General features: G+C 39.2%; 1 protein-coding gene across 4 annotated transcripts in view; it reads left to right on the top strand.

The window, feature by feature from the left end:
- Positions 1 to 19,179, top strand: part of LOC140739378 (complexin-2) — a 240,586-nt gene that overhangs the window by 76,783 nt on the left and 144,624 nt on the right. For 2 of the 4 annotated variants that reach the window (XM_073067630.1, XM_073067632.1), the window contains exon 2: positions 14,478 to 14,592. In XM_073067630.1, coding sequence (XP_072923731.1) covers positions 14,562 to 14,592 — 31 coding nt within the window. In that variant the 5' untranslated portion in view covers positions 14,478 to 14,561. Of the gene's footprint in view, positions 1 to 12,511; positions 12,677 to 14,172; positions 14,329 to 14,477; positions 14,593 to 19,179 lie in introns of those variants that run through there. The other 2 variants (XM_073067631.1, XM_073067629.1) reach the window with 2 other exon arrangements.

Raw genomic sequence — 19,179 nt, 5'->3', positions numbered from 1 at the left:
GTTGGATTGTTCTTTGTCAGGGACCTCAACCTCGACCTTACCGCCATGGGTGACCCTACCAGGAGCATAGCTCCAGAAGGCATCACTCTTGGAATCTCAGGACCACACAAGCTTCTCCACACGACAAGGTGACAATCCATGTACCTAGTAGGGTTCTGAAAGCCTGTGCTAATTAACTGGTGGGTGTGTTCAAAGACATTTTCAATTTCTCATTGTTACAGTCGGTAGATCCCATCTGCAAAGGGCAACAATTATATTAGTGCCCAAGAAGAACAGGGTGAGCAGCCTTAATGACTATCATCCAGTAGCACTCGCACCTATGGTGATGAAATGCTCTGAAGGGTTGGTTTTGGCTGGAATCAACTCTTGCCTCAGCAAGGACCTGGACCCACTGCAGTTTGCCTATCGCCACAATGGGTCTACAATAGATACAATCTTATTGGCTTTTCACGCAACCTTGGATCACCTGGGCAATATTGATACTAGTGTCAGGCTGTTGTTTATTGACTACAGCTCAGTGTTTCACAGAATAATTCCTATAGTTCTAATTAAAAAGCTCCAAAACCTGGACCCCTGTGCCTCTCTCTGCAGGATCCTCAAAGTCTTCACCAGAGGGCCACAGTCTGTGTGGATTGGAAATAACCTTGCCACCACACTGGCGCACCTCAAGGATGTGTGCATATCTCACTACTGTACTCTCTCTATACCCATTACCGTGTGGCTAGGCAGCTCAAATGGCATCTATAAATTTGCTGACAACACAACTATTGTTGGCAGACTTTCAAATGGTGTTGAGAAGGCATACAGGAGTGAGATAGATCAGCTGGATGAGTGCTGATGCAGCATCAACCTTGCACTCAATGTCAGTAAGACCAAAGAATTGATTGTGGACTTTAGAAAGGGTAAGACGTGGGAACACACCAGTCCTTATTGAAGGATCAGAAATGGAAAGGGTGAGCAATTTCAAGTTCCTTGGTATCAACATCTCTGAGGGTCTACCTGGGTGCATCATATCAATGCAGCTACAAAGATGGCATGGCAGCAGCTATAGTTCATTAGCAGTTTGAGGGGATTTGGTATGTCACCAAAAAGACTGGGGAGAGAATTCTAACTGGCTGCATTACCATCTGGTATGGTGGGTGGGGGGGGGGGGGGGGGGTGCAAGTATTGCGCAGGATCAAAATAAGATACAGAAAGTTGCAAACTCAGTTAGCCCAATCATGGGCACTAGCCTTCCCAACATCCAGAACATCTTCAAGGAGTAATGCCTTGATAAAGTAGCACCCATCATTAAGGACCCCCCATCATCCACATCATGCCCTCTTCTCATTGCTACCATCAAGGAGGAGGTACAGGAGCAGGAAGGCACATATTCAGGGTTCAGGAATACTTCTTCCCTCTGCTATCAGAGTTCTGAATGAACATTGAACCTATGAACAGTACCTCATTACTTTTTTTTGTCTCTTTTTGCACTATTTATTTAATGTAGCTTCTTACTGTAATTTACAGTTGTTATTATTATGTATTGCAATGTACTGCAGCTACATAACAATGAATTTCCCTACATAAGCCAGTGATGAACCTGATTCTGGTTCTGAAGTTTAGTCCAGAATTGCCACTTAACCGATGAGATGGTTTTTCCAGAGATCATACCTAGACCTTTTGTAACTTTCTTAGTCACCAGACCTGAATGCCTCTGATCTAGTCCTCAATAGTTTGCGAATCTCATAGATCATCCAGGGCTTCTGACTGGGGAAGAGTCTAAATGATTTTGCAGGGGCACACTCATCTACAGTGGTTTTAGTAAAGTCCGTGACAACTATTGTGTTTTCATTGAGATCCACAGATGAGTCCTTAAACACGGCCCAATTCACTGACCCAAAGCAAACCCATAGCCTCTCTTCTGCCTCCCATCACCACTAATTTGTTGTCCTAATCAATAGAGCTTTGCTCTTTAGCCTCTTTCTGTATGCAGATAGGAGAAGGACAGTCAAATGATCTGATTTGCTGAAATGCAGTCTGAGCATTGAACAGTAGACATACCTTATCCTAGTAAAACTGTGGTATAACGTGTTGGGACCTCAGGTGTTACAGGTTATATACTGATGGTAATTGGGCAAGGTTTTATTCAAATAAGCTAGGATGAAATCCCTGACTATAATCTGAAATGCATCGGGATGAACTGCTTCTTGTTTTGGGGATGTTATCTTTCAGTATCTCAAATGCTTGATTATGGTCAGCCACTGGTGGTATGTAAACTATAAGACCATAAGACATAGGAGCAAAATTAGGCCATTCAGTCCATTGAGTCTGCTCCACCATTCTATCATGGCTGATGCAGGATCCCACTCAACCCCATATACCTACCTTCTTGCCATATTCTTTGTTGCCCTGACCAAGCAGAAAACTATCAACATCTGCCATAAATATACCCATGGACTTGGCCTCTATAACAGTATGTGACAGAGCATTCCACAGATTCACTACCCTCTCGCTAAAACAAATTCTCCTTACCTCTGTTCAAAGAGGTCGCCCCTCAGTTTTGATGCTGTCCCAATTCTGGATGACCCCATTGTCTCCACATCCACCCTATCTAGTCCTTTCAACAGTGGTAGGTTTCAAAGAGATCCCCGCACCCCCGCCCCCCAGCATCCTTCTAAATTCCAGTGAGTTCAGGCCCAAAACTGACAAATGCTCCTTATATGTTAACCCCTTCATTCCTGGAACCTTCCTCGTAAAGCTCCTCTGGACTCTGTCCAATGACAACACATCCATTCTGAGCTATGGGGCCCAAAGTATTGACAATATCCCACGTGCAGCCTGACTGGAGTCTTATAAAGCCTTAGCATTACCTCCTTGCTTTTATATTCTATTCCCTTTGAAATAAATGCCAACATTACATTTGTCTTCTTTACCACAGACTATGGACAAGAGTTTGGAGGAGAATTCCCTTGGTAAATAGAATGGATAGCATTTGATTGTTAGGGATTCAAGGTCAGAGGGAACATGGATTCGAATCATGAGAAGCATCTAAACGATTTAAAAATGCGGTATTTTCATTTTGGATCTGATGAAAATATCTGAAAAATTTATAATATTTGTGTCTGCCATATCTGTCAAGAATATTCTATAAAAGTTGAATTAAAAGTCAACTGCATTACTGCATTTTTAATGTATGTGAAACCCAAGATTATTGATCAAGTAGATCAGTAAATAAAAGGACATTTATTTTCCCGTTCTTATTTAATGAATGTGACTGGAATTTATGGAATAATTTGCACCTACTAATGCAGTTATAATACACTGTATTTATTTTTAACTGTCATATTCTGGATTTATAAAAGGGATATACAGTTTACTGAATTTAAGTTCAAAGGCAAAAGGTAATATCACAGCAAACGTTGAGGATTGGTTATATTTTCTGTCCTTTGGCATAAATGAAACCAAACATGCAGGAATTAGTGAATCCAGATAATGGCCAAAACACTTGCAGATGTTGAGTGAAAACAGCTAAAGATGTTCCACATGTTCAAGCAGCTGCATAATAAAATGATGTCCCTGATTGTAGTTGTTATATGAGGCAGAGATTTTAAGTAAAAGTGTTTCTATTTAAGGTTCTGCCCTTAGAATCTTTGCAGACACGGAAATTGCTGAATATTTTCCTAATCAACTGCAAGTCTATCAAGCTTTATATATTTCAACAACTGGCTTGGTTCAAATACTTGAAGGTATTTTTAGAAACTAGAAACTGTTTAATTGAACTTAAAATTATATTTCTTCATGAAGACCAGATATCTGAATTCAATTTTCTCTGGTTATAAGATATCTGAAAGTGATGTATATCCACATAATAAAGCTATTATCTAAAGAAATTACAAAATTAGTTTATATCCATCATCGACTGCATTAGGGATGTTTTTTAATATTGATGAAATATTGAACGATAAATAAAACAGATTAAGAAGAAACTAGAAGACAGCCAAATCACATTACTTACTTCATTCATAAATGCATGGACAATTTCTCATTTAATTAGCTTTAGATTGGTAAGCTCTAAGGTTGCATGTGGTCCTTAGACTGTGTCAACAAGAAGTCATGTTCATTTTTCATTTAATTTACAAGAAAATCTTGAAGTGGTATAAAAAGTTTTTCTCTCTGTCAATGTTCGTCACACAAATGTTGACAGAGAGACAAAGACCTCTGATCCATCCAGACTATTCCACACAAATTTGATGCTCACCCAAAACAAAAGTGATGCCTTGAGAGAAGCAGGAAACCAAATAGAACCTAAATGAACTTAGCAAAAGAGATATGAATATTTTCTTGTCATCAAACAACTTCTTCCCACAACTCCCAGTTCTGACAGAAACTCAGTCATAAAGCATTAACTGTGTTGTTAACTGTTTCTCTTTCTATAGATTCTGCCTGGCTTATTGGGGGTGGATGGAGCTTATTGGCTTTTAATCCCTAGGAGTTAACTCTGGCTTTTATTTTTATTTATAAAAAAGAGTCAGCTCTTCCTTCCAAGTATTGTCTGCCACAGAAACTAGCAACTTGTTCCAGATATCCACAGTTTGACCTCAAATATGGCTTCAAACAACTTAAAGTAGAAATGCTTGACTTCTGGTTTATTTGGATTCACTCTCAATTTGAACAGCATTGATCTTGTTTCTCAGCAATTATTGATCTGATCCTCATTAAACCTGAGCTTCTCTAATATCCTTTTGAAATAACATTTCTGAAGTATCATCCACTATTTGAAAACTAGAACAGTACTCCCTGTACACGGACTACTGAAAGTTAATATGTTGGAACAACAAGCAGTTTGGAAATCAAATAGTATGTTGACCTTAATTGCAAGAAAATGAGGAAAGACACATTACTAAAATTATTTAGAGCGCCAGTGAGATAATACCTGAAATATTGTGAACGTATCTGTACTCCTAATCTAATGAATTTTAGATCAATGATAGTCAGACTAAAATGAAAATTCTTGAGATTCATTCTTTGGATGATGGGATTGTCCTATGAGAAAGATTAACAGAAAGAGTTTAGAATAGCAAGAGATTCCTTTGAAATATGCACAGTTTTACAAGACTTGACAAGATAGGTGCAGCAGTGATGTCTCTCCTGGCTGAAATATCTAGAACCATGGACCACAGTATCAAAATAAGACATTCATTCAGGACTGATATGAGAAGAAATTTCTTTACACAGAATGCATTGGATCTTTGGAATTACTTACCTCAGGAGCACTGTCGGAAGTTCAGATGCTCAGAATATTTCAGATGGAGTACAATAGGGTTTGGCATATTAAGGAATCAAGAGCTCAGGAATATGATGCTGAAGTAAAAGATCAGCAAGAATCTTAATGAATAATGGAGTAGACCAGATAACCAAATGCCCTATGTCTAATTTTTGTGCGATGAGATCTGCCGAAATGTTTAACTTAGGAAAAAATTCCAGTGAATACAAGTTCACATTTTGCTAGCCCCATCATTTTTCTGCAGTACTCATGAACCTTTGGGGGACCTAAGCATCAGATGGTCATTATCTGGTGCCATTACCTGAGTGTACAAACACCAAAGCCTTGACAATATCACTGTGGTCATGTTTCACAACCTACACAAATCCATTATGTGATGTGCCAAATCCAATTATATGGTTCTTTAGCAACACACACAAAATGCTGGAGGAACTTTGCAGGTCAGGCTTAGTACAGTTCTTACTGTGGTTCAAAACATTATTATTAATAACAGAGCCTTTGATTCTGCAGAGAAATCCCTTGTGGATTAACTTATAAAAAAAAACTTTATGAATGTCTTCATGAAAAATTTATGAATATAAAGGGAGCCTTTTCTGGTTGGCTGCCAGCGACTAGGGGTGACCTATAGGAGGCGCTATTGGGACTGATTTTGACAATGGATTTGAAGGCTTTGTGGCCAAGTATGCGGATGATACAAAGATGGGTGGAGGGGCAGGTAGTGTTGAGGAAGCAGAGAGGCTACAGAAGGGCTCAGGCAGATTGGGAGAATGGGCAAAGAAGTGGCAGATGGAATATAGTATAGGGGAATGTGTGATAGAAGGAATAAAGGCACAGGCTATTTTCTAAACACAGAGAAAATTCAAAAGTCAGATGTGCAACGGGATTTGGGAGTCCTTGTGCAGGATTCTCTAAAGGTTATCTTGCAGGTTGAGTCAGTGGTAAGGAAGCAAATGCGATGTTGGAGTTCTTTTCCAGGGGAATAGAATATAAGAGCAAGGATGTAATGCTGAGGTTTTACAAAGCTGTGGTCAGACCACACTTGGAGTGTTGTGAATAGGTTTGGGCCCCATATCTGAGAAAAGGTGTGCTGGCATTGGAAAACGTCCAGAGGAGATTCACGAGTATTATTCTGGATATGATCGGGTTGATATATGATGAGCATTTGAATACTCTGTGTGCAGTGAGAGCACAGGAGGTTCATTGGCTTGTCAGCACCCTAACAATACATAGGTTCTTCAACACCCTTAAGGTCATTTATGGCCCAAATATCTAAGACTCCTCTTGACTGACAACCAAGAGGTGGGGTGAACTGATCAATGTCTGCTGGAGAGAGCTCTTCAAAACCACTCCAACCACAATACTGGCCTTATTGTGATCTTCATTGACACCAAGCCATAGCAACCAAGTCAATTTAGTCTTGCCACTACGTCTGACAAAAAAGAAGTAGCAAAGATAATATCCCAACAAAAAAAAAGCCAAGTCTCTTGAGCAGACAGTACCCCTGCTAAAGCTTAAAGTCTTGGCAGTGAAGAGTTTTGGTTAAAAATTCACAATTTAGTTGTGTACCTAGGCTTGTAGATCGAGACATCAGATCTAAAGAAGATCTTGTGGCTACAGAAGGACTTAAACAGACTGGGAGAATAAGCAAAGAAGTGGCAGATAGAATATAGTGTAGGCATGTGTATAGTCATGCACTTTAGCAGAAAGAATAAATGTATATACTATTTTCTAAAACAGGGAGAAAATACACAAATTCAGAGTAGCAAAGAGTCCTGGGAGTCCGTGCGCAAGATTTCCTCCAGGTTAACTTGCTGATTAAGTCAGTGGTAAAGAAGAAAAATGCAATGTTAACATGAGGAAATCTGCAGATGCTGAAATTCAAGCAACACACACACAAAATGCTGGTGGAACGCAGCAGGTCAGGCAGCATCTATAGGGAGAAGCGCTGTCGACGTTTTGGGCCGAGACCCTTTGTCAGGACTAACTGAAAGGAAAGATAGTAAGAGATTTGAAAGTAGGAGGGGGAAGGGAAAATGCAAAATGATAGGAGAAGACCGGAGGGGGTGGGGTGAAGCTGAGAGCCGGAAAGGTGATTGGCAAAAGGGATACAGAACTGGAGAAGGGAAAGGATCATGGGACAGGAGGCCAAGGGGGAAAGAAAGGGGGAGGGGAGCACCAGAGGGAGATGGAGAACAGGCAGAGTGATGGGCAGAGAGAAAAGCAAGGAGGAGGGGGAATAAAAGCTAAATATATCAAGGATGGGGTAAGAAGGGGAGGAGGGGCATTAACGGAAGTTGGAGAAGTCAATGTTCATGCCATCAGGTTGAAGGTTACCCAGCTGGTATATAAGGTGTTGTTCCTCCAACCTGAATGTGGCTTCATCTTGACAGTAGAGGAGGCCATGGATAGACATATCAGAATGGAATGTTATGCATTGCAAATAAATGCAATGTTAGCATTTATTTCAAGAGGACTAGAATATGGGAGTAATTATATAATTCTGAGGCTTCATAGGATATTGTTCAGACTGCACTGGAATATAGTGAGCAGTTTTGGGCCCCTTATCTAAAAAAAGATGTCCTAGCATTGGAGGGAGTCCGAGGAGGTTCACAAGAATGATTCCAGGACTGAAAGGTTTAATGTATGAGGAGTGTTTCATGCCTTTGGACCTGTACTCGCTAGAGTTTTGAAGAATAAGGGGAGATCTGATTGAAACCTATTCAAATATTGAAAGGCCTAGATACAGAGGGTGTAGAGATGATCTTTCTTATGGTGGCTGAGTCTAGAACCAGAGGGCACAGCCTCAGAATACAGAAACATCCATTTAGAACAGAGATGAGGAGGAATTTTTTTAGCTGGAGGGTGGAGAATCTATGGAACTCATTGTCACAGGCATCTGTGGAGGCCAAGTCATTGAGTATATTTAAAGCAGAGTCTCACATGTTCTTGATTAGTCAGGGTGTCAAAAGTTATGGGGAGAAGACAGAAAAAGAAGTTGAGAGGGTTAGTAAATTAGTCATGTTGGAAGCTGGAGCAGACTTGATGGGCCAAATGGCCTAATTCTGCTCCTATATCTTATGATCTAAGCAGGCAATATCTCCTTGGTTTACTATAACCATCTAGTGACTCTTCAAAAAATATTGTGAGAATTACCCAACTAAACTTCCACCCTTTGTTAAAAATGCTTTAGCCTTCTTATTGTCCATGAGTAAGGGACACACACATTTTGCTTAGTTGAGCGTTAGTTGCCTTTAACATGTAGGGGAAAAAACATTTCTTGTACATTTTTTGCACAATTGCACGTAAGATTTTGAAAGAAATGGTAAGGATATTTTGGTTCTCCTCATGCTGCACAAACTTAGCTTTTTGGCATCTGCTTTTTTTTCATACAAATGAAGAGCCTGGGGTGAGGTTGTACGTACAGACTAAATATTTCATAACAAATTAAGTCTTATGCATTTCCATTCAGATATGTTTTCAACAATGCGGCAAGTCTTAAATACAATCCAACAATCATTGCAGTATGGAACTCTAAGATTTGCCAATGAGAGGTCCCATTAATAGTTAAAATCTGTGCCTTTTACCTCTCACGATCTCGATTTTTTTTGGTTTGCATTTTGAACATTATCTGACATTTCACTAATTTAGCATTCTTATTCTAGTTCAGACTCTTAAATACTGTGACAATTTGATTGATTAAGTAGGTACACGGTGACTAAACCTGTTCACGTAGTTTGATGATACCCTGTAGAGGGCACTGGTATGTTTGGTTTACAGCAACTTGCTACTGGACAAATACTAGAGACGTGATTTGCTACTTGTAGCAAAACACAGGTAGAATACTGACAATACTGTATATTTTTCAAATGATTTCAGAACATGGAATTGAACACACAAAGGAAAATACTGAGAAATTATTTGATATAATGAATCTCTTTAGGAAAAGATAACACACAGTGATTAACTTATAAGACCCTTATCATTCTGTACCCTGTTTGAACTTGATTCATATACAGTTAGAACATTATGAAATATATTATTAATGCTAATTGAAAAATGCAATATGTAGATATAATTATATTTTTAAAAAATCAATGTTAGACATTTGGAAAGTCAGTGCCTTTGCAAAATAATGCATCATTTAATATTTAATGGTTTGTCAACAGTAATTGTATCAATTCTGGACATTACACCAAGGCAAAGAGTCTGTTTCATGTATTGTAGCATTGCCATCAAGAAATAACGGCTATTGGGTTTTCAGATGATGTTAGCAATCACAGTGTAAGATGACTGAGGAAGCTGAAGGCAAACCTGTACAATTGCATGTCCTCTTCTATCTCTTTACATTGCTTCCATTCCCACCCCCCCCCCCTCCAAATGTCTGTAGCATATTAGCTTTTAGGGATTTGGACTGCAATGTTTCTTTATGTGTTTGGATATTGATGGAGACAAAGCTAAACCAAAGATCAACTGGCAAAATCACACTATTTTAGTCACTCCCTCAATATAGACAGTTGGAGGATTATCTGTTGTTCTAAATGTACTTCATAATGACAAGACTACAATAGAGTTCACAGATTCAACTGAAGGAGAGGCTCCCTGGAGTAATTCAAGTGGATACCTTATACTTTGCCTTCACTGAGAAAAGTTGAAGCGCTTTTGATTTTATTGATTAATTGAAAGGTATAATGAAATACAATACGACAAAAAAAATCTTTCATGTTTCGTAAACGTTTTTTGGCTGCACCCAATTCCAACTGCGCTGCAACAAAGGCTTTGTGCGCGGGAGCATTTTACGTACTGCGTTGCGGTGCTGCTTAGAAGAAACTGTGAGTAATTCCATATTTTGAATAGAGAATTACTTCTTCCTTTTTTCTGCACTTTTATTATAGGCCCCAGTGAATTGGCTGCACCTGGCGAGAAATGAACATAACTGGTCTCTGATTAATTGCTTTTTAAATAACCAATCATAGATTAGTGCTCTCTAACCAAAAGAGAACATTTACATCAACAGAATCATGCTTGCCAACAATCATTGTTGAATACATTTAGCTTCAGCCATTATACATTTATCAAAATAAGATTTTCTTGTAGTTAACTTAATTGGTGTTCATTGTCAAGGACAAATAAGGATTTGTCCAGATTACCTCAGCACATGCAAAGTTTGGCATCATTCACGTAAATTGAAGTTGGTTAGACCATGGTGAATTAAAGCCATCGGGTGATCACTTCCGTTTTTGACAACATGCTGGTCATGTGACAAGAGCAAATAGTTGCTTAGGCATATATGTGCAAGCAAAGTTCATACTTAGTAAATTAGCCAACCAGCTAACTGAGTGCGTTCCTTGAAAGAAACATAACTCATTGCAAATGTATTGGAGATAATTCTAGAAACATTTGTGGCTGTGGATATCACACCCAGCTTTATTTCCCATTTTTAGTATTATACCTCACCAGCACACAAAATAGTCCTACTTTTGATCTTTAGAAATTTCAAACCTGTTTTAAAAATGATGAAATATATTTCCCAGTGACTGATGACTGTAATGGATACATTGCAGTGTCCCCTGTGGGGAAGTTGGCAGAGGGATGCAATGACCCTGACTCTTTGTTGCTGGTTTCAGTAAGAAATTCGAGTCCCAGCATCTGCCGGTTGTTTCTTTGCCCAACAGGAGATGAAACCAGTTCAGTTCCGAACAGCTTGCGTTTGGAGTAAAGCCCACCTGAAAATAAAATCACGGATTTATCCAAGCTTTCTAAGGGTTGAGAAGGCATTTCATGGGAAAACAAATTCTAAATGAGATTTTGCTATGAGAGGCCGTGTTTATTGTGTCTTTATTTAGTTTAGGTCATGGTTTTTCCATGGGAACTGAGTCTCCGTTTGATAGGGTTGATACTGATGATCATTTGTCCTTCAGTATTTGATTGTTATGATTCATTGATTTGGTATTAAAAGTGACAATTGCATTACGAAACATACGTCTTTCAAATCTAGCGTGTCCCTTTGCTGTAGGAACGGTACACAATCAGTGAAATGGTAGGTAAAAGCAACACGGGCGAACCAATAAGTTCTCAAGGTTAAGCTTCATTGCTAAGCGAGGCTTCATAACGTGGCTTTTTGGCTACTTGCATTGCACCGTCGGATAATTGTAAGAGGATAGAGCGCAATTATTCTTCGTCGTGTTGGCGTCCAATTTTAAGAACAGTAATTCTGATCTTCAACCACTTGAAAAACAAGGTAAAAGCTGCCAAATTGAAACGAATTCCCGGGTATAATTTTTGAGCCGAGTGACATCTGTTTCTAGTTGGGGGGGGGGGGTTAGGTTTGAGATCCTTCCCTCTTCACATCTGAGAGATAAAAGCGAGAAAGAAGGTCGAGCGGAGAACACGAACACCGCACGCTTAAAAGAAAGGAGCCGAATTCCTCTTAAAGTGTTGAGATTGCCGGGACGTGGCTGCTCAGCAAGATGCAATAGGCAGTAATATCACAAAAAGGCCGGGTCCACAAAATGAAAGGCAGAAGAGGAGGCCGAGAATGGCTTCATGGTGTTAGTGAGAGACTCAAGATGAAGTAAACTCGTACGACCCACCAGCCAGGAGAAGGTGTTGAGAAGATGAAACGACAATGGGTGCCTCTAGATTCCGATTTGCAACAGGTATTAGTGCAAATGCGAGCGCGAAGCCTGTCATTAATGCTGGCACAGCGGGTTACGGCCAGGATCTGTTTGAGGCCCACTTGAATATTCCGTCGATAATTTGCCATGGTCATTGTCATTGTTGGTGAGCGTTCACTGAGCTCAGGACCAGAAGGAAATCACGCGCATCAGCTGAGAAGATGAAATGGATATCTCGCCATGCGAGTAAACATGAAGCGGCTCCCCGGAGGGTTACAAGCCGGCATGACGAAATTATGCAAATAAAATAAAGTGAGAGATTACTGTAAATCCGATCCCTCACATATACCCTTTATATTTAATATGCTTTAACATAGGGGGATAAATAATCTCATTGTGCTCAACCAGCACTAACCTGCCTAAACCATGTGCATTAATGGTGAGTGGGAAGAAACACTACGCATGGAATCAATATTAATCAGCAGTGCAAGTAATACCGAAGTTGTTTGCTCGAAAATGCCGGCAGGGCCAAAACTGAAAGCAGATCTGTATACTGAAGCTGGAAATTGTGGGCGGAAGGTGTTGGGAATAGTTTCCTGGTGTAGGTTCCTCGTGGCGTCTGGATCGTAATACTGTATTCAGGACTCTCCCCTCACGGGCTCTCGCCAAACTAAGTAGAAATCTCGACGGAAGCGTGGTGCAAGTGACTTGCAGGGAAGAAAGATACCAAAACGTATTCTGCACGCGCACCGTCTGAGATTGGGGTCGAAACATTCCGCGTATCGATCAATCTGAAGTAAGATCGATTATTTTTTTCATTCAGAGCTGCCGGGGGGTGGGTATGTCTCTCAGAAGCTCCCTATCCTTAACTGCGCAATTAATAACTTGCGCTCTCCCTAAGACGCAGCAACTATTCGGCAAATGTTACTGATACATGGCGGGTGGGGAAGAACCATGTTAATATCCTTGCTTTATTTCAAAATTTGTTGTTTTGTATGCCCCGCCCCTTTACTTTGCCAGCGGTGAAAATGCGTGTGGAATACTTAAAGGTGCGCATGCAGAATGCGCTCGGGCTCTTTCTTCCCAGTAAATCAGCTGTACCACGCACTGGTCAAGATTCCTGCTCAAAGTAGTGATTTTCATTTACTTTTTGGGAGAAAAGGAGACGGTTACTCACCGACTGAATGCTGTATGGTCAATGTATTGCTCTGGGCACCCATTAACAGCACTACATCGAAAGGGGTCTCTCATGTGGGGTTATGTTCAATTTGCTAACTACACTGAAGTCTTTCATGTATAATTATGCCAAACACCTGTAACGCAATAGAGAAAACGGTCTCTGATGCAAGTTCGTCGTGGATGCACTTGTTTCCCAGGGCTACAGGCACCTGTTACAAATGCGCTCAGGGCACCGGCCTGGGAAGGGGTTGTCCTATCATGTAGGCTTGCGGCGTTTTTCTGCGCCTTTGGAGTCGCAGTGATGGCGACAATGAACAATATAGCATCGTAGGAAGGAAAATTACTACCATACTTAGAAAGCTTAAGAAAAAAAGAAGAACTGGAAGTACTTGGGCGTGTTCCAAGCGGGTGTTTATAACCGAATGCGCAAAGTATCTTCCCAGTACGCTGGGAGACGCGCCGGAGACAGAAAGCAACCTGAGCATAGGAAAGTGAATGACTAGAGTCTTTCTGGCACTTGCCACTTTTGCGACTGGAGCCGCAGTTGATCAAAGGCGAAGCTCGCATGGTCGCCGTCTGTCACATTAATTGGGTTTATAATTTTCTTTGAAGCTTAGTTGTTCGCGGCTTCACGTTTAATTTCTAACTCCCGGGGAGTAACCGCAATGTTTTAATGATGACCTATAGGGAACTAAATTATGCACAGTAAATGCTGGGATTCTGCAGAGCTGGGATTGCCTGTCTCCCCAAATTTGCTCATTGCATCTTCCTGTCATTAATTTATATTAGTCCCATCGAATAGAAGCTTCCCATCACAAATGTCAGACAGTGACCTGAATGAAATTACACATTCATGTAAATTCGTGTTTAACCCCTTACAAATTGCAGCAACCAACACTCCGCTCATAGTTCGAGGCAATCAAATCCCGCCCAAACACAAGAACAATTCAAACAAAGTACTTGTCAACATCGTCAGTGAGACTCGCCATAGATCTTGAAAAGGTCACAGGAAAGCAAGCCGATGAGTAAATAACACGTACGAGCGCGGCGTTTTATGTGACAAGTATGCACACCAGTGTAAAATTGAAGGCTGAGGCAACTAACTGCAAGAAACACCTCCACCACTAGAGAGAGTCATACTGCCTACAGAACGTAGCTTCCTACGGCGTCCGTAACTTGCAGACACGCCTTTAGTTATTGTACATCCAAAAAATAAATGAAAAAGGAGTCGGCGTCCGTAGATCCCATTTCACAGAGACTAAGACAACGGTACACACGTCCTGTAATATATGGGACTATAGCCTACCAATATAAGTATACAAAGCTGTAAACTGAACTCACTTCCAGCAAAGCGCGAGCGCAGAACGAAGCAATTCAACAACACATTGTAATCTATTTTCCTTATATCTCGTTTCCAGGTCTGACGGCGTTCTTGGGCAATTCAACAGCAAATCTGAATGAAAGCTTCTTAAATTAGGAGTGAAAACAATTAGTTAAGCACCATGGATTTCGTTATGAAGCAAGCGCTGGGCGGTGAGTAAAGCTAGTCGTTATTATTTGGACAAGTCTGCGATGCTGTTATCAAACACGGAAGAATGATATTAGAATCACTCCGTCTTAATTGTGCACTGGCAATCTTTGTCCCGATTTTAGTGCGCGCGATATCAATGTTCGCTACTCATTCTTACTATAACTCAGGATTTCATAGAGAGAGAAAAATAAGAGCCAGATCTGGCACGTGAGGTTCCAGCACGATCTGTTGTTCGCTCAAGGTCACGCTGTATGCTAAAAATCGGCGGAAAGGTTAAATGATGCAGGAAGATCAAGGAGCCGGGTGCTAGGGGATTAGTGCCTATTATAAGATTCTATATCCCGAGAGGCTTTATGACTGGCACAGCGATAATGATGTTCATAAATCCGATATATTCTCTTAAAGCGACAGTATACTTAACTGTTACCTTGTAGCTTTTTCATAACGGGGCTGATGACTACTGTGCGTGTAATCAGCATCTTTGTCGAGAGGGTCCTGAAGTTTAAATTCACATACATTAAGCGAACAAAATCAAGCACGGCCCCTTCACTTCTCTTCAACTGACTTTCTTGCAAAAGTGTATGGGTGTTGGCAAGCCAAATAAAGACATCAGTATTGATTGTAGTACGTATACGAAATAAACTCTTTCTTACCGTCGTTATGAATATCCTATCTGTGTATTTTTTGATAGTAGAATGTAGGTATATTTTGCGATACTTTTCTGGATGAAGTTTGAAATCAAAAACTCCCTTAAGAATAAGTCATTTATTTGTATATTATCCATGGGATATTGCGGTAGGTTAATCTGCGACTTGTAACGCTGATGGTGACTTATTAATAATGTGATTATCGGGATAGATATGACATTTATAAAGGAGTTAAAAGCACTTTATTCAACAGGCAGCTGCACAATTTCGATTGGAAGTCGCGGAAAAAGATTCAATGTTAATGCAAGGTCAGGGACTACGAAAACAATATTTGGTGTTTTGTCATCAATTGAATTGGCTCTAATTATTTTGCCTGGCTTTTTTTTCAGCTTCAGTTACAACGTGTCAAGTTCTTGTCACTTAAAATCACCTCCCACATCCCCCAAGGGAACACTCAAAATCAGTTTATTAACAGATGCTTTACCTCCTCCTCAGTACAGGACCCATTCAGCAGACAGCCATTGGAATCACAGGTCATTTATACTGGCCAACACTTTTATAGTCCTTGGAAAATAAAGGAAAAAATACACACAATATTTATTTTGAAAATGCTTTTTGATTTGGAACAAAGTACAATGCAATGGAATAGTTAAATATCCCATTGATTCAGAAAGGAACTTCAAAATTTATTGCCATGTTTATACTTTCATCCAAGTATTAAATATGACAACCAACACACATCAACACCAGATATTTATTTTAATAGCTTTTAATACCATACTTAATCATTGTGGTAGGCTGTATTAAAAAGTACTTGAATTTTTCCAATTTTGATGTCAAGTCCCCTGAACAACATAACGATCAGGAGACCTAACATCAAAATTAGGAAATAAAAAAACTAAAGAATACAGTAATTTCAAAAATAACCCCAAAAACAATACAGTAGCTTCCTTGAATATTGAACTTATTTAAATTCAATTTATGTAAGTCTCATTGATGAGCAGGTTTTCTATTCTAATAAAGTTTTACAAATAAAAGCAGGGTTAAGATATTATACTGTCAAGCACTGCCAATTCTTTAGCTAGCAAATGAACCATAACTAGATTCCACATAATAGAAGAAACAAAATGTACTGCCAAATTATGTACAGTTGTGCAATGCTGCTAGATTAAAAATGGTTGATCGGTGATTTGATTGCTGTTTAAATTCTAAAGAGACTAGATAATATGAATTACGTTAAGTTTCTTTTTACCTCATTTTGAACAGTAGAAGTAAACAACATGACTTGCATTTGAAAAGTGTCAAAGGGGATCTAAGAAAAACAATATTTCAACAACCAAATGACCAATGGGTGGAAAAGGGTCTCCAGGAAGAGAGTAGAAGCTGTCAAACTTGATTTATTCAAATGCAAATTGGATAAATACTTCCAGAAAAATAACATTTTAGGATGTAATATGTTAACAAATGAGACCTGGTGTGTATGGATGATACACTTGAAAGGAATTATTAGACTTTCTTCCACAAATCTTTCCCCATCTCACATTTGACAGAGGCATAAATGGTTGAAACCAGAGTTCTAAAATAAAATCTGACATCTTTCCAGTTCTAATATTGTTTTTTTACAGATACACCAATTCTCTACCAAGATCATGTGCTTTTATGCTGCATTCGGAGAAAGTTGTGTTTGTTAGGAGAAGAGGTTGAATGGTGTGGAGGAATACGGTTTGTGTAAGAAGTTTCAAAGGCTACTCAATTAGAAATCTTTCTATCATATCCATGATGTAATAGTGATTAGAAGAGGACACCGACACTCAGTAAAATCAGCTTCTGGAATTACTTCCCAGAGCATTGTCATTACAGTGAAGAGATGGGGCAGTTGTGGCCAATTATTTCACTTGTCCACATGGAACACTTACTCTACCACATTGTGAGCTGTAAGAGTAAAATACCTTACTCTTCCATCTTGCCACTAGCTCTTCTTCAATTGCCTACTTTTTCCATTGTTAAGTGAATCAAAGTTATTTGTTTCAAATATTTGTGATGGTTTCTAACACATATGATTTGCTTCAATTATATTTCTGTACCCTGGTTTGGAACACCTATATTTACCTTTAGCACATAATCTCATAACTTTAAGAGTTTCTGCCAGTCTTTTCTAAAATACATTAAGTTGTTCTTGGTAGAAACACATAACGTCTGAGTTCTCATGTTTCTACAATGACTCTATCTTTTCCAAGATTTTCAAACCAGAACTATTTACTGAACACCAAAATGTTATTTTAAATCCCTTGTTTAGTATGTGAAAGGGAACTATAAGAATGGAGCTCTTAGGGGAAATTGTATCTGTTAGCTTTTATTTGAAATGGATTAAAGTGTTTTTTAAGGTGGAAGATAGTCTAATCTTTGGGAAATTTTGAGGAAAACCTATCAGCACAATTTAACTGCTATTTATAATGTTATTTATACACTTCGTGAAAAGGTCACTAAGAAATAGAATGAAAGGTGGCATGGAAGTAACATGAAACATGAAACTATACCTGTCAGTCCTAGCATATCTATCTGCTGACTATAAAAGCTAACTGCCACTGTTTTCCTCACGTCATCTTTACCACCTGCACCCATTCCAATCAAATGACACTACCATCCTGACTGGTAAGGTCATCACAGCCCTATCTGTTATTTCTCATTTTGCTCTGGTTAACACAGAAGGCTTGTTGTGTCTGATGCAGTACAGTATTTTGATGTATGAAACTTTTTGGAAGATTTGTATGTGGAAAGGTTTCTATGAAAATTGCAGCCATTATGAATGTACTACACAAAATGGAGGGATGCAGAAGATCTGAAGAATCAGAATTAGGATTGGGTTTAATTATTTTGTGGCTGCAGTACAGCGCAAATATATAACGTTACTATAAATTATAAAATAAATAAATAGTGCAAGGAAAAGAAATAATAAGGTAGTGTTCATGGGTTTATTGCCTGTTCATAAATCTGATGACAGAGAAGAAGAAGGTTTTCAAGACATTTTGTGACACAATGTTTTATAAATATTACTTTATCAAGACAGCACAAATTCTTCATTTATCCAATTTTGCAAATGCGTAGAATTAGCACATCTAACCTATGCAGATTGCTGTTCTATTTCTCCTGAAAATCAACTCTGATCTTTTGTTCTTTCTCTTGACATTGCTGATATCTTCAGCAAACGTTTTCCACTAACAACAGTGTGGATTTAGGAGCATAATTTTACACAATATTTTGTTGACCTCCTTGCTGAAAACTGGCTGATAAGCAGGAAAAAGATCAAAAGCAGAATATCGTTCCAGTCAGGAGAGAATCTAGATTGCTACTGAACAATGGGATTTTGATGTCCACAGATAGGAGCTTTAAAATCAGGCATGTGCATTCAACTAGCAAGTGAAATGTTGGCCTTTATTACAAGGGGACATGGGCATATTATTTGGGAATTCTTGCCACACCTGCACTTACTGGGTGATACTGTACCTTGTGAAGTGCATACGGTATTGTCACAGAGTTAAGGATAATGGAGAACAGGCAGAAATTTGGAGCAGAAGTCAAATCAAAGCAGCCATGATAGGAAGGGCACATTTCAGCTGACATTTTGTCATATTGCTATGATTCCCTTCCTTTATGTTCCCAAAAGATCATGAGATTTAAAACAAAATTATGGCCAGCATAATGACAGTTTCCAGATTCTTATTAATTTGAAGAAATGTACTGGAAATTGAATCTTGCTACAATTAGTGATACCCCATTTGGGTGGAAATCATAAATTTGGTCCTTCTGTTAATCTACAATCAAGAGCAGAAGTAGATTTGAATCTGCCTGTTCCTTCTTCAAGATTATGTCTGATCCTGTACCATTGATTCTTATTCCCACACAATCTCCATATCAATCTTTCTTCTTTGAGGAACAGCAATG

This window comes from Hemitrygon akajei, chromosome 15, assembly GCF_048418815.1.
Source record: "Hemitrygon akajei chromosome 15, sHemAka1.3, whole genome shotgun sequence".
NCBI classification, from domain to species: Eukaryota; Metazoa; Chordata; class Chondrichthyes; order Myliobatiformes; family Dasyatidae; genus Hemitrygon; species Hemitrygon akajei.
This window is presented reverse-complemented; position numbering and strand designations above follow the sequence as displayed.